Source organism: Canis aureus, chromosome 23 (genome assembly GCF_053574225.1).
Source record: "Canis aureus isolate CA01 chromosome 23, VMU_Caureus_v.1.0, whole genome shotgun sequence".
In the NCBI taxonomy this organism is placed as follows: domain Eukaryota; kingdom Metazoa; phylum Chordata; class Mammalia; order Carnivora; family Canidae; genus Canis; species Canis aureus.
Genome location: NC_135633.1, coordinates 40,276,450 through 40,290,909, shown reverse-complemented (window position 1 = coordinate 40,290,909; position 14,460 = coordinate 40,276,450). Strand labels below are relative to the sequence as shown.

The window sequence follows — 14,460 nt, the reverse complement described above, 5'->3', positions numbered from 1 at the left end:
AGTATATAAATTTGCACATACAGAATTGGCAAATAAGGGGCACCTGGGTGGCTCAGTGGTTGAGTGTCTGCCTTCAGCTCAGGTCCTGACCCCAGGATCCTGGGATCGAGTCCTGCATCGGGCTCCCCACAGGGTGCCTGCTTCTCCCTCTGCCTATGACTCTGCCTCGCTCTCTGTGTCTCTCATGAGTAAATAAATAAAATCTTTAAAAAAAAGAATCTGCAAATAATGAGGATTGATGGTATATCAAGGAATTGGAAGGAAAATAATGAAATGGATTATGGGGACATGGGTAAAATTCCCACCAGTGGCTAGAGAAATTTGATATATGGATGGATGGATGGATGGATGGATGGATGGATGGATGGATGGACATAGATCCTAATTCTATGAGAGGTACTTTAAATATGGTGTAGTTTTAGTTTCTTTTCTTATCTTCCTCCCACTCTTTTTTTTCTTATTTGGTAAAATAGATGTCACCCAAAAGCGTTTAAGTAGTATTTGACAGTCTGACCTATCAATGTAATGTGAAGCATTAGATCATAGAAAAGTAAGCTCAAGATTTTTTTGGCATTTCATTTTGCTTTTGGATTTATTATTTCTTACTTAGAGATACCCTATCATCTTAACACAAATCTTAAAAGCACATTTTTATGAAAATGTTAATATTTAATAACCTAAAGTCAATACAACACCATCTAATTTAGCCAGCATGGAATAAAGTTTCTTGAAACTTACATAGCAGGTATTCCTCAGTAAGTTTAAATAGAATAACTCTCTTTTGTCAAAAAGATATTGGAATTTTCTGTTTACATACAAACTCCATTATAATTTTTACTTTGCTGTTGAATGGAAACATCTGGAACTAAATTGTTTTAAATTCCCAACTCTAACTTATAGACTACTAATAAAACACATTTTGCTAGATTCTTAAATATGGAGTAGAGATTTATACCTGAAAAAAAAGCTAAAGAACATGATGAGAAATGAGTCAATTATCACACTCTGGCATGGATACTTTTTCACGGAAATATTACCTCCAAAAAAGTTTATCAAGACAAGCTTTTTACAATCCCCATTAAATTCAATGAATGAATTGTGAAGGGTAAATTGGACCCATTATAATCTTGCATTTCTTATGTAATATTCATAATCATAGTGTTGCATAAGAGCGAGCTAGCATTAACAAAAGGAGCAATTTAAATTCCCACTTCTTTGAGAATGGGGCTCTGCTTGACAAACAGTGCTTCCTGCCCCATTTGCAGCACGCCCATGCATCTCCTCCAGCGCCAATGAGACCCACACTCTCATACCAGTGATATAATAAACCCTCCACAACAGAGGGAGAAAATGAAGCAAACAAGCCCACATCATTTCAACTTGTCAGCTTTAAATAAAATCTTCTGCAGCTGAAAATGAGGAATTTGAGGGAAGAGAATGTGTGAAGTAACCAAATTCAACACTGGGACAAAACATATTGCATGACTTATTATTTTTTTCCTGATCTGCCACAAAAGTTTTTGAAATTTCACCACAATTTTTAATGAAATATCTTTTGTCAGAGACGACTAAGATGAAGAAATGGTTCAGTTTATTTGTTTATTTTTTTTCTCCTCTTCCACCCACTGATGCCTTAGGAAACATCTGAAGTTATGGTAAACCCCTATGATATCTTAATGAGTAATCTGTGACCTTTGGGAAAACTTTCATTATCAGTTTTTAAGTCATAGTTGTCATAGCAGAGCATGCTGAAAAAAGTACATATTTTTTATACTTGTTTTAATTACTTATATAATACCTGCCTTAGCACTGATATTATATGCAAAATATTGGAGCATGCTCTCCACCTACAAAAAAATAATAATAAAGACAAAAAAGCATTTAAAGGAAGATAAAAAGAAATTTGCATTCTGATAAACATATTTAATATGAATGAAAGAGATAATTATTGTAAATGTAAATCCTTTCCCTCCTCGTTCCCCCAGTGCCTGCCCACCCCCCTGCTTACCTCCAAAAGATTTTACTTTGCATTCAGGAGACTCCTTTCTGTTCTTCCCCTCAGCTCTCTCCAAACTCCTTCTCTTCCCTCTTTACTACTTTTTCTCAATGTTAAAATGTCCCTTCAATTTCTTTATCTTTCCTAAAAAAACACTTGCATGTCTTCAAAGGAAGGACAACACCCCTGTGTTCCATCAGATACTTAGTACAAGTTGCGCATCTTCCAGTGAGAGAGAGGATGGACATCTTTTGTCCTGAATGCCCCGAAGTATGCCCAATTTGATATAAACATCTTTTTATGTCCTTTATTTCCCATGTTATGTGTCACATATTTTCCAAATAAGCTTAGAATACTTTCCCCTTACTCTGTTGTAACATGAACTCTCTGCTTTCAAACTATTTTATTTTAAAATCCCTAGGTTAGGGGATCCCTGGGTGGCTCAGCGGTTTGGAGCCTGCCTTTGGCCCGGGGCGCGATCCTGGAGTCCCGGGATCGAGTCCCGCGTCAGGCTCCTAGCGTGGAGCCTGCTTCTCCCCCCTCTGTGTCTCTGCCTCTCTCTTTCTCTCTATGTCTATCATAAATAATAAATAAATAAATATTTTTTTAAAATCCCTAGGTTATTTTGAGTGATCAGTGCATAGAATGATAGTAATATTGAGGTGTATGATCCCTGTCACCTATCCTTGATGGCTTATTTTAAAAAGTTCTTAATCTGTCCAATGCAAAACATGATCTCATATGTGCATTTTAAATACAGAAGTACCTTGTGACAGGAAAGAGCATATAGGACTAATAGGACTACAGTTTGAAGTGCTGAAGAATCTATATTTAACAGAATGACCATAAGCAGCAGTTTTTTTAACCTCTCTATAATTTAATCGTAAAAGGTGAAAAAAGTGAATATCACATCATAGGATGGTTACATTAATATTAGATGTGTTTTAGAAATATTTTCATTTTTACCTTATGATCATTATAGTAGTTATTATAAGGTAAAGGAACAGAATGAATTTAGAGTTAACTTGCCCTAGCTATTAAACATTCAGTAAATAGTGTGAATGGTGATTTCATTGCAATTTCCATGCATGTACTGTATTTTACAACCAGTAAAATCCTGCCAAAAGCATTAGGTTATTCTCCACAGTCTGGGATTATTGAAACTGGTGCCTTCTTAGCACTCTTAGTATTGTATACTCTATGCTAAGCTTGTATCTCAGGAATCATGTCGGTATAATGTAGTCTTGTGTGGCCTGGGTAGCCATGTAAGGACTGATCTGTTCAAAAAGAAAGCAAATATGGAATCATTTGCTTAGAAGGTATCTGTTCTAAGCTGAGCTGGTTTTTGTCTCCCCACAGTGATGGCTGGGCTGACAGGTATGATGTGACAGATGGATATCAGCGAGAAGCTGTTGGTGGGATCACAATCAAGCTGCAATCTCCCGATGTCAAGTGGTTTGATGATTACTATCTGAAGCTCCGGCCAGAAACAAACCTTCGAAACCCTTGGTTTCAAGAATTTTGGCAGCATCGTTTTCAGTGCAGGCTGGAAGGGTTTGCACAGGAGAACAGCAAATACAACAAGACTTGCAATAGTAAGAAGATTTCTTGTTTCATTTATAGAGGATAAGGCGAAGGCTCCAATTTAAGTCAACTGTGTCATGGGGATGGTGGCTGTAACCTGTTAGAGGAGAGGACTCTTACACAAACAGAGTGGGTATTGGGCTATTTACAGTGATAAATGAACTTTATTGTCACTAAGAAAAGCATATCAGAGCAAATCTTTACTCCATGGAGATTTCAAATAATTTTACTATTTATATCATTCAAGAAATAGGTCCTGTGCTAAAAGGGTATTGTGAGATCCAGAGAGGAACCACCGTTGCCATCCTTAAAAGCAAGAACTACAGTCTGCTCATTTTGATTACCTTTAGCGGTTAGCACAGCGTTAAACACTTAGTAAGGGTTTCATATATTCTGAAGAACGAATCAGGGAATACTAAAGGACAGAGCCAATTCCTAGTGCACCAATAAACTATAACATAGTAGCAGGGATTTGTTATGTATAGTTATTATTCTTCATAATCTGAGTAGAGCCATTCATTCTTTTTTTTTTTTTTAAGATTGATTGATTTGTGAGAGACATAGAAAGAGAGAGGGAGGCAGAGGCACAAGCAGAGGGAGAAGCAGGCTCCATGCAGGGAGCCCAATATGGGACTTGATCCTGGGTCTCCAGGATCAGGCCCTGGGCCGACGGTGGCGCTAAACCGCTGAGCCACCAGGGCTACCCAGAGCCTTTCATTCTTCTGTTCTTCGTTCTTCGAAGGGCTTGCTTACCTTGTCCCAACTACTGCTTTGGTTGTAAGGATAACAAGGTGAGGAAAGGTAGTTCCTGCCCTCAAGAGGTTTAGTGTCTAGAAGGAAGTCATGCCAGCCAGTGTTGCAATTCAATGTTGTAAGTGATATAAGGGGTAAACACAGAGTTTGGTTACTATTATTTGTTGCACTTTGAAAGGGAATCTTGACTCTGATAATCCAGGTAGGGCCAATATTGATCTATTTGTCCAAGCTTGCAAAAATTAAGGTTTGTTAAAATTGATAAGGGATTTGTTGAGACTGCCTTATCCCCCACATTGTGTAACAACAACAAAAACCCCTACATATTTGCATAGGTATAAAATGTTTTGGTTGATGGTAATAGGTGCCTTTATTCTCAATGCTGAAACACAGCAGTGTACTGGGGCAATGGGTTTGAAATCCTGGCCCACAACCTAATTCCTGTCCACAGAGAAGTTGTCACATACCAGCACAAAAATGAGAATAATGGGAATGATACAGAGAATTTTTCAAAATGCACTTTCCCTCCCAGTTCATATCCATCCTATGTTTTTTGGCATCAGTTCATTCTTTTGTAGAATGAATAAGAGAGTAAATGGTGATTTGTGATTGTTTTCAAATGTCAGTACTTGCTTAAATAAGAGCTTGGCAACCTTATGTCAGTTCCTATTTGGGTGGTGAGGAGGGGAGAGATGTCAGAGCGTGGGATATTGCACTGGTCACTGAAATCCAGAAATCACAGAAGGCTCATGGTGTGAGCCTGCATTCATTTCTCTCTCACTTCAGATGCTGTTTGTCCAAAATCTCCAAATGCTTGTTCATTTCCTTTGTTTTTATTTTTATTTTCAGAGGAAAAAAATGTATAAGAATAAATAGCATTGTGACTTCTGTTACACAATTTCAATCTTTATAGCTAATTTCATGTTTTTCACCAATCCATCCAGTTTTTCTGATAGAAACAGACTTCTTTCCTCTCTTGAGATTTGGGAAATTATGCCTCTTTCTGTTCCAGTTCTAGGATTGTGTACAGAGTACTATATGTCACTATATTAAGGGAGTTATAAAGGGTGAGCAATATATCTGATCTCGTCTTCAATGAGATCTTTTCCCAAGTAATTAGTGACAGTCCCTAACCAATGTGCCTAAGGGGATTTTTCCAGGTGGTCTTTACCTCTTTTGTACCAATGTTCTTTTCCTATTCCTTTTTGTCTGAAATGCTTTCTACTTGAAATAGTTGTTTCTCTTATTTTTTTTCCACCATTGGAGGTCTTATTTAGATATAATCTTGAAAAACTTAATTGATTTCCACGGAACATTATTTCTATGGAAATTGTTCTATAAAAGCCTCTCTTCCAACCTATTGCTATAGCTCTTTCACATGACTACCCAGATATGATTTCTCTGCTCAGAGTTGGTTCCTTACTCTAGTACTTGAATGCACTTTTTAGCCACCTCCCCTCCACTAGAATCTTATGTGACAACAGATGTCATTTTGTACAGAAAAGTAGACACTTATATGTAATACCTCTCTTATTCTAAAAAAAGAAGCACTATGATTATACTTATTTAAAAATAACAAAAACCAAGATTTAGAGAGAGAAAATAACTTGTTCAAGGTCACTTAACTATTAAGTATCAAAACTTATATTTGGACTCAGGTTTTTCTAAATTTTAACAAATACATGATATACTAAAGAGAGAGAATATTGCAGTTTTTAAAAATTGCCATCAAATTTGCATTATATAATAATTAATATATAGGTCAAAGATACAAAATAGAAAAATCTTAAAATTATTTGCATATGACTATGGAATGCAATGAGACACCCAGATGTTCACTACTCTCTACTTTTGACTGTATTTCCTTATTTACTTTTGTGTCTTTATCCCCATATTCAAAGAGGCCCCAGATAGTTTACTCATATTTATAACACTACTGAACATCACCAGTGTTTCCCTAAATATAATGTACTTAAACCCTTTCATCAGGCAATGTGCGTAAGACAACCACTTTTGAGTTGGAGTGTTAAGAAGTGTTAAGAGTTTATAATTCATGCCAGTTGAGAAGCTGTACCTTACCCACTGTACAGTACCTTAAATCTAATGGATAGTTCAGTAAGAAAAATGGCTTAACCCAAAGAATAGAAATACTCATAGCTGAATTATGATACCGTATTTTTCTTAGGAGATTCTTGAAAGGCAAAGTATAAAAGTTAGGAGAAGTATCTAAATATCAGAGTCCAGAATTAGCAGTAGCTTTATAGAGAATATGCCCCATTCCTATGAATCCTTTCAATGCTGTTAGTTTTGCCTATTCTCTAGTACATCATATAAATAGAATCTTACATTATTTGCTTTTCTGTGTCTGCCCTTTTCTCCTCAAAGTAATGTAGCAGAGTTCATCCCATCATTGCATGTATTAGTAGTTTATTATTTTTTATTGCTATATAGTGCCCCTTTGTTTGGGTACACTACCAGAATTTACCTATCAGTTCTCCTATAAATGGACCTTTGGATTATTTAGAATTTTAGGTATTTTAAATGAAGATTTTATGAATACACATATACATATCTTCTGGCAGACTTATACCCTAATTACTGCTAGATCTATACCTAGTAACAGAATTGCTACATGAGAGGCTACACATATGTTTAGCTTTAGTAGATAGTGCCAAGCAGTTTTTCAAAGTGATCAGACTAATTTCTACTTTTTATTGACATGTATGAGAGTTCAAGTTGCCCTGCACTCTTGTCAACACTTGATACTATTCTTTTTTAATTTTAAACATTCTGCCAGTGTGTGTTTGTACTACATTGTGATTTTTATTGGCTTTCAATGATATATTACCAAGTTAAATTTCTTCTTATATTGGAAATCTGGGCATCTTATTTTGTAAAGTGTGTAGGTTTTTTTACATATTTCTTTGAGTTTATTATCTTTTAACATCTGTTTTAAGACTTCCTTGTATACTGTGGTATGAGTCCTTTGTTAGATACATGTATCATGAAAATTGCCCAATTAGAGCGTGGTTTATTACTAGTTCCTATTTCTTTCATTTGTTATTTGTTTACTATTTGTTCATTTGTTCTTTGATTCTCTTTTTTTAAATATTTTATTTATTTATTCGTGAGAGAGACAGACAGAGAGAGAGAGGCAGAGACACAGGCAGAGGGAGAAGCAGGCTCCATGCAGAAAGCCCGATGTGGGACTCGATCCCGGGACTCCAGGATCATGCCCTGGGCCAAAGGTAGGCGCCAAACCGCTGAGCCACCCAGGGATCCCCCCCTCCTACAAGGCTCTGTTAGGATTGTTGCTCTAAATGGTCAACGGTCATATTTACCCACTTCAGTGCTCTTCATTCCTCTTGTACTTTTTTGCTTTTAACCATGATATTTTTCAGCCTAAAGAATTTCTTTTAGTATTTCTTGGGATATAGGTCTACTGTCAACAAATTTTATCAGCTTTTTTCCCTAATATCTATATTTCACCTTTATTTTTGAAAAAAACATATTCACAAGTATAGCATTCTATATTGCCAGGTTTTCTCCAATCATTTTTTTCTTTCAAAACAACATTCCATTTGTTTCTGAATTCCATGATTTCATTGAGAATTTAGCCAACATTCTTAACATTCTTCTCTGGATGGCAATGTGTCTTTTTCTGGACTTTTAAGTTTTTTCTTAAGTTTTTAGTTGCTTATGATGAGATTAGGTGAGATTTCCCTTATACATTTCATTCTTTGGATTGAATGAAACTTCTCAAACCTGGGCACCTGGATGGCTCAGTGGTTGAGCATCTGCCTTTGGCTAAGGTCAGGATCCTGGGATCCTGGGATCCTGGGATCCAGTCCCACATCAGGCTCCCCACAGGGAGTCTTCTTCTCCCTAGGCCTGTATCTCTGCCTCTCTCTCTCTCATGAATAAATTAATAAAATCTTTTTAAAAAGAACTCATCTAATCTGTGGATTAAAGAACTTGATACAGTTCTGAAAATTTCCCAGACATTATTTCCTGAAACATTCCTTCTGCCCCATTTTTCTCTCTCTGCTCCTTCTTGTGCCCAAATACACCTATTAGATTATTTGACTTTGTCATAAAGGTGACTTTTTCTCTCAGCTTTCTTTTCTATCTTTTTTCTCACTGTGCTTCAAATTGATTCTTTTCTATTATTTGGCCTTTGATTTCACCAGTCATTGTCTCCATCTATGTCCAGTGAGTTGTTAACCAAAATAAGAAATTTTTAATTTCAGATATGGTGCTTTATGGTCCCAGAATGTCTTTTTTCCTTTTTATAGTACTCAATTTTCTGTTGAAATATTCTTTCTCATCCATTTTTTTTCAATAATTTATTCTGTTTCCTTCAACATATTGATTATAGCAATTCTAAGGTCCCTTTTTTTCTAATTCTAACATCTGGATCTTCTCTCAGTCTTCTTCTGTTGACTTATTTTTCATATTGGTCACATTTTGTGCTTCTTGACACATCTAGTGTATGTTTTCTTTTATGCTAGACATTGAGCATAAAATACCATACAGATTGAATTTTATATTATTTTTCCTCCAGTGATGCTTTGCCTTTTCCAGATTCAAAGAAATTGAAATGAGGTAAGTTGGAACAAAAGATAGAAGTCGTCAATCTCTGGTTTAAAAATGTCTTGCAGGAACAGTTGACATGGAATTTCAGTTGAAAGTCTAGCTAGTATATCCTGTGCCCTGGCTGACTGAATCACTCTTTTAACTGAAGACTGAATGACTCTTTTAACTGTTTTTGATCTTTGTTCTCCAGCCATAATTTTCTAAATTTGACATGCATTATGAGAAAAGGACTAAATGAAGTTTGAGCAGTTTCTATTCCTCAGGTGAGGCTTTTCTTTCCAATAGTATAAAACAATGGGAAATTTCAGTTTTCCTCTTCCTAATCTTGAGCCTCCGTGGAGCCCCCAGAATTAGCAAATGAATCACAAGGGAAACTGGCTATCATGCACTTAGGGCTCCTGCAGCTTATAAGTTGAGATACCTGGTCATTTCAGTATCCAAGTGTACTTCTGGCTTCTCTTTTTCCCAAAAGTGTCATATACTATGTGAAGTTACACCTCCTCCCCCAACCATACTTCATGTCCTTTCCCAGCACCTCAGAAGGTGACTTTATTAAGAAATAGCTTCATTGTGGATGTAATTAGGTAATATAAAGTTGCACTCTTAATCCCCCCAAAAGAGGAGAAGTGATACAGAGACACAAAGAGAGACACATAAGAAAAGTGGCAGAGGACAGAAACTTGAGTGATGCAACACAAGGACAAGAAATGCCAGAGATCAATGGCCACCACCAGTGGCTAGGAAGAGGCAAGGAAAGATTTTACCAGGAGTCTCAGAGGAAGCACAGCCCTGTTGACATACCTTGATTTCTGACTTCCAGCCTCCAAAGCCATGAGGGAATTAAATGAACCTTGCTTAAAAATAAAACAGAAATTTAAATTAATTAATTAATTAATTAATTAATAAAACAAAAATTAACTGAAGTATAAGCATTTTGGACATTAGAAATTGCAGGGTTCATTTATATATCCAAATTGAGATTGCACAGGTAGTGATGATTGAGAACTATACCCTTTGGTGTTTTGAGTGTGTGGTTTTGACAGAATCTAGGTTTATGTACTATTAACAGTGAGCCCAGTTTCAGTAAGTTTTACTTAAACTGCACAATTATTTTTGACTTGACTTACCAATTAAATGACAAATAGTGATAGTAAATTAAAAATATGAAGAATATAGTTTAACTTTTTTCATTATTTAAATAACCCAGTAATAAAGGCTATAGAGAATTAAATTAAAACTATTTTCTAGTAACTGTATGCTATTCTGTTTTTGAGCCAATTTAAGGACCCATTTCCTTTACAGTTATACTGTCACCCACTGACATTCATTTGCTGTCTCCTTTCTATGATTTCTCCCTGTCACTTCCAGTAGCTTCCAGAGATGTCATTTATGACATTAATACACAAACATTCTCACCTGGATGTCCTGAGGGCACCTCAAACTTACATACCTAAAACTCACCTCATTATAACTTTTGTAACCATAGCCCCAAACTTTGAGTTCCTCCTTTTTGCATCTCCAGTTTTAGTAAATGATACACCCATCCACTCTGTCTCCTAAGATATAGGAATAGGTCCTCTCCTATTCCTTTCTATCATCCTCACAGCCAACTGGTGAACAAATACTGTTAATTCCACTGTTTGAACATCTTCCATGTCAGTTCTCTGTTTTTCATTGATGGTTGAATTCAAATCTTTATTATACCACTGCTGTGATTTGGTTCTTTATGATCTCTTACCTCACATATTAGAATAATCTTCCTATTTAATCTTCTCATTGATACTAGCTTCCTCCTTTTTCATTTTATGCTGACAACTAGCCCCAAAGAATCCATCTAAAGAATGAATCTCAGAGTGCCTGGGTGACTCAGTGGGTTAAGCATCTACATTTGGCTAGGTCATGATCCCAAGGTCCTGGGATCAAGCCCTACATGGGCTCCCTACTCAGTGGAGAGTCCACTTCTTCTTCTGCCCCTCCCCCTGCTCAAGATTGCTTTCTCTCTCTCTCTGAAATAAATAAATAAAATCTTTAAAAAAATGAATGAAAAAAAATTTAAAAATTAAAAAAATGAATGAATCTCATCAGGTGACTACCATTCTTAGTGATCTTCTGTGATTCTCCAATGTCTACAAAGAGGAAACCCATCTCTTTGCCCCAAGCCAAAACTCTTTAAATTCCCTATATATGTTTTTCAAATCTCATCTTCTGTTCCTTAAGCCCAATAAGTCTGTGCTCCAATCACTTCACAGATTGCACTCATCCATTTTAGAGTGCCATACCTACATAAAACTCCTTTGGTCAGAAGGGCATTTCTGGGGCTCTAGTGATGTGCTTATTTCTTGATCAGGTGATGATCACTAGGATGTGTTTCTTTTGAAAAAACTTAATGTATAGTTATGATTTTTACGCTTCTGTGTTCATGTTCTAATTTAATGAGTTTACCTTAACTACCCCACTTCCAAATAAAAGTCCTACAGCTACTATATCCAGTCTAATATTCCTTCCAGTTCAAATTGCTCACAATACTCTCCCCCACACCTCCCACTCCCACCAGATTTCTGCTGCATGTTGCTCGAGTCCTCTCCCTTTCTTTCTCTGTAACCCTTCCCTCCTTCCCTCCTAATATTTTTATATACCACAGTAAATATCTCTCTATTTTATAGATAGAGCTGTTGAGCTATTTCACTGTTTTCTTGTCTCCTTCAAAAATCTATCCTTCGTGAAGGAAGTGCTCACTTTTTGAGCACAAAGCTGCTGCTGAAGTTACATTGCCAAACAGAAACCCACTTGCTCCAGAGAAAATATGATGCCATCTTCATAGAATATAAAGCAGCTACAGCAATAGGATATTTTCTACTATATTACACTAACATATAAGTAGATTTTTCACATTGTTATACCAGTATGTAAACATTTTATGTCTATCTGTCTCCATTAAATTATACATTTCTCAAAGAGAACTGTATTACTCATCTGTGTTTTCCAAATTTTTAACATGATGCCTTATAGAGCAAGTATGTGATAAATATTGTTAAATTAATATGATTTCATTTCTCTTGAACCCAAGTAGACTTATAATGTCTACAGAGCCTAAAAAAGTGGCTTCCATTCTGTGGGATGCAGGTCTCAGGGTCACTGTAGGTTTGTTGCCTACATCTAGAATTTTTATGTAGTTCAGCATTATCAGTGAACTGAACTGTGCCTTGCATATCCTGTGTGAACATGTGTGTGTTTATATACGCAAGTGCCTTATTTTTATGCACAAGCTGTTGCAGTTAACAAATTACAAATTAATTTAAATTGCTCAAATCATGGTAGCTTATTACCATTATGTGTTTTCTATATAAAAGATACTAGCAGTACAAATAGCATTGATGGAGTGTGTGGAATTTTGTAACATTAAAAGCATTACCTATATTCAGAAAGGTTAATTACACTGGCTTGGAGGTAGCTTTTTTCCCTTTTTGTTAGAGCAAGTTTCTAGCCAGAGGTGTCCACATTTTCTCTGATGAATATGTGTCATAAGTACCTGAGGTGGATTAGTTAAAGGATACTTCCTATGCATCAGAAATTTTTTTCTGCCATATTGTTTGCTTTTAAAACTCTTATTAGTGATTTTGGAGTGCCTGGGTAGCTTGGTAAGTTAAGTGGCTGGCTCGTGATTTTGGCTCAGATCATGATGTCACAGTCTTGCATTAGGTTCTACACTCACCAAAGTATCTGCTTATGGATTCTCTCTCACCGTCTCCTTCTCCCTCTGCTCCTTCCCTGCTTCTCTCTTTCTCTAGCTTTTAAATAAATAAATAAATAAATAAATAAATAAATAAATAAATAAATAAATAAATAGTTTAAGAGAGGAAGAGAGAGAAAGAGAGAGAGGAGGGGGAAAGGAAGAGAAAGAATCTCAAGCAGGCTCCATACAGTGTGGAGCCAGAAACAAGACTCCATCTCACAACCCTGATATCATGACCTAAGCCAAAATCAAGAATCAGAAACTTAAATGACTGAGCCACCCAGGTGCCCCAATAAATAAATCTTAAAAAAAATACACACCTATTAGTGGCTTAGCCCTTTCTCAAAACACTTCAGCACTTCTGTCTGAAAACATGACTGGAAAACCCAATACAGTACATTGAGGAAAAAATAATTGTCCAGATAAGAGGAGCTGAACTATATAGTAAAAGCATCACAAGGGCTAAATAAATGAAATGCCACGGCTAACCCCCAGGTTAGATATTTCTCATCCTTATGCTACATTAATATTTCCAAGATAGCATTTGGAAAGAAAACTAATTCAATATGAAAAGAGGATCCCATGGTTGCATAGATTGGGTTATTACATTCTGTATCCATTTTCTAGAGATTTATAATGTATATCCACATGTTGGAAAAGGACAAATCCCATTGTAAAAAAAAATCAAATACTTTTCTTTAATTAGTCATCTCCTCTGTTGTTTTGTTTTACTATGAACTCATCTTATGTAACATTGAATATCACAATACTTTGGGAAAGACAACACTAAGACAATTTAAAAACCATATACTGAAAAAGAAATTTGATCACATTATCCTAGTATATGTAATAAAGTATGCTAAGCAGAAGCCCATTTCTGTCTTTATATCAGCCAAAGAATTAAGTAAATTAGAATTTGATGTGTCAGTTTTGGCTTAGTATGATTCTTGGATTTGTTGCATTTTGATACTTTTCTTTGCCAGAAGGGAAGAATTTCACTATCTTGGACTCTACTTTAGAAATGGAACATAGAGCCATATCAAGGCCCCAGATATTAACATCAAAGTTTTAAGAAATATAATCTGTCACATTTCTTATTTGAATTCCAGAGTTTAAGAAATAAGAGTAATTATCCATCCAAGTAAGTGTCAGTGTATATAATTCTTCATAATGAATGGCTACTATCAAAAAGTACTCAGAGATCCCCAGAAGAAAACCCTTGCATTAGAAACTGCAAAGAGAGTTTTCAAATTCTTAAGACACTAGAAATGGAATGCACAACGTATTAAAGATATTTACAATAAACTAGAGACCAGACAATCTTGCTGAATCAGTCACTTAATGCATACAGGTACACTGTAAAAAGCCTTAGATTTATATCCAGATGATCTATATTAAAAAACTCAATCGGGGACGCCTGGGTAGCTCAGCAGTTGGGTGTCTGCCTTCAGCTCAGGGTGTGCTCCTGGAGTCCCGGGATCAAGTCCCACTTTGGGTTCTCTGCATGGAACCTGCTTCTCCCTCTGCCTATGTCTCTGCCTCTCTTTGTGTCTCTCATGAATAAATAAATAAAATCTTAAATAAATAAATAAATAAATAAATAAATAAATAACCTGTAGCCACTATTAGGCATCTCTGGGTCCCTCATTTTCTCATGTGTGAGATGAGATGAGTTTTAAAACTGATCCCTAATTTACAGAAGACTGTAGTGAGGCTTAAGTATGATGATATATGGGAAGACACTTAAAGATGTGATGGGAAAGTGCCTTCTCTGAGCAAAGATGAAGTAAAAGAGCCT

At 36.0% G+C, this 14,460-nt stretch overlaps 1 protein-coding gene across 5 annotated transcripts in view; it reads left to right on the top strand.

Annotated features, from left to right (window-relative positions):
* The window catches only part of GRM5 (glutamate metabotropic receptor 5), a 519,134-nt gene that overhangs the window by 374,013 nt on the left and 130,661 nt on the right, over positions 1 to 14,460 (top strand). For all 5 annotated transcript variants that reach the window (XM_077867373.1, XM_077867375.1, XM_077867376.1 and 2 more), the window contains exon 4: positions 3,356 to 3,591. In XM_077867373.1, coding sequence (XP_077723499.1) covers positions 3,356 to 3,591 — 236 coding nt within the window. The remainder of the gene's footprint in view (positions 1 to 3,355; positions 3,592 to 14,460) is intronic.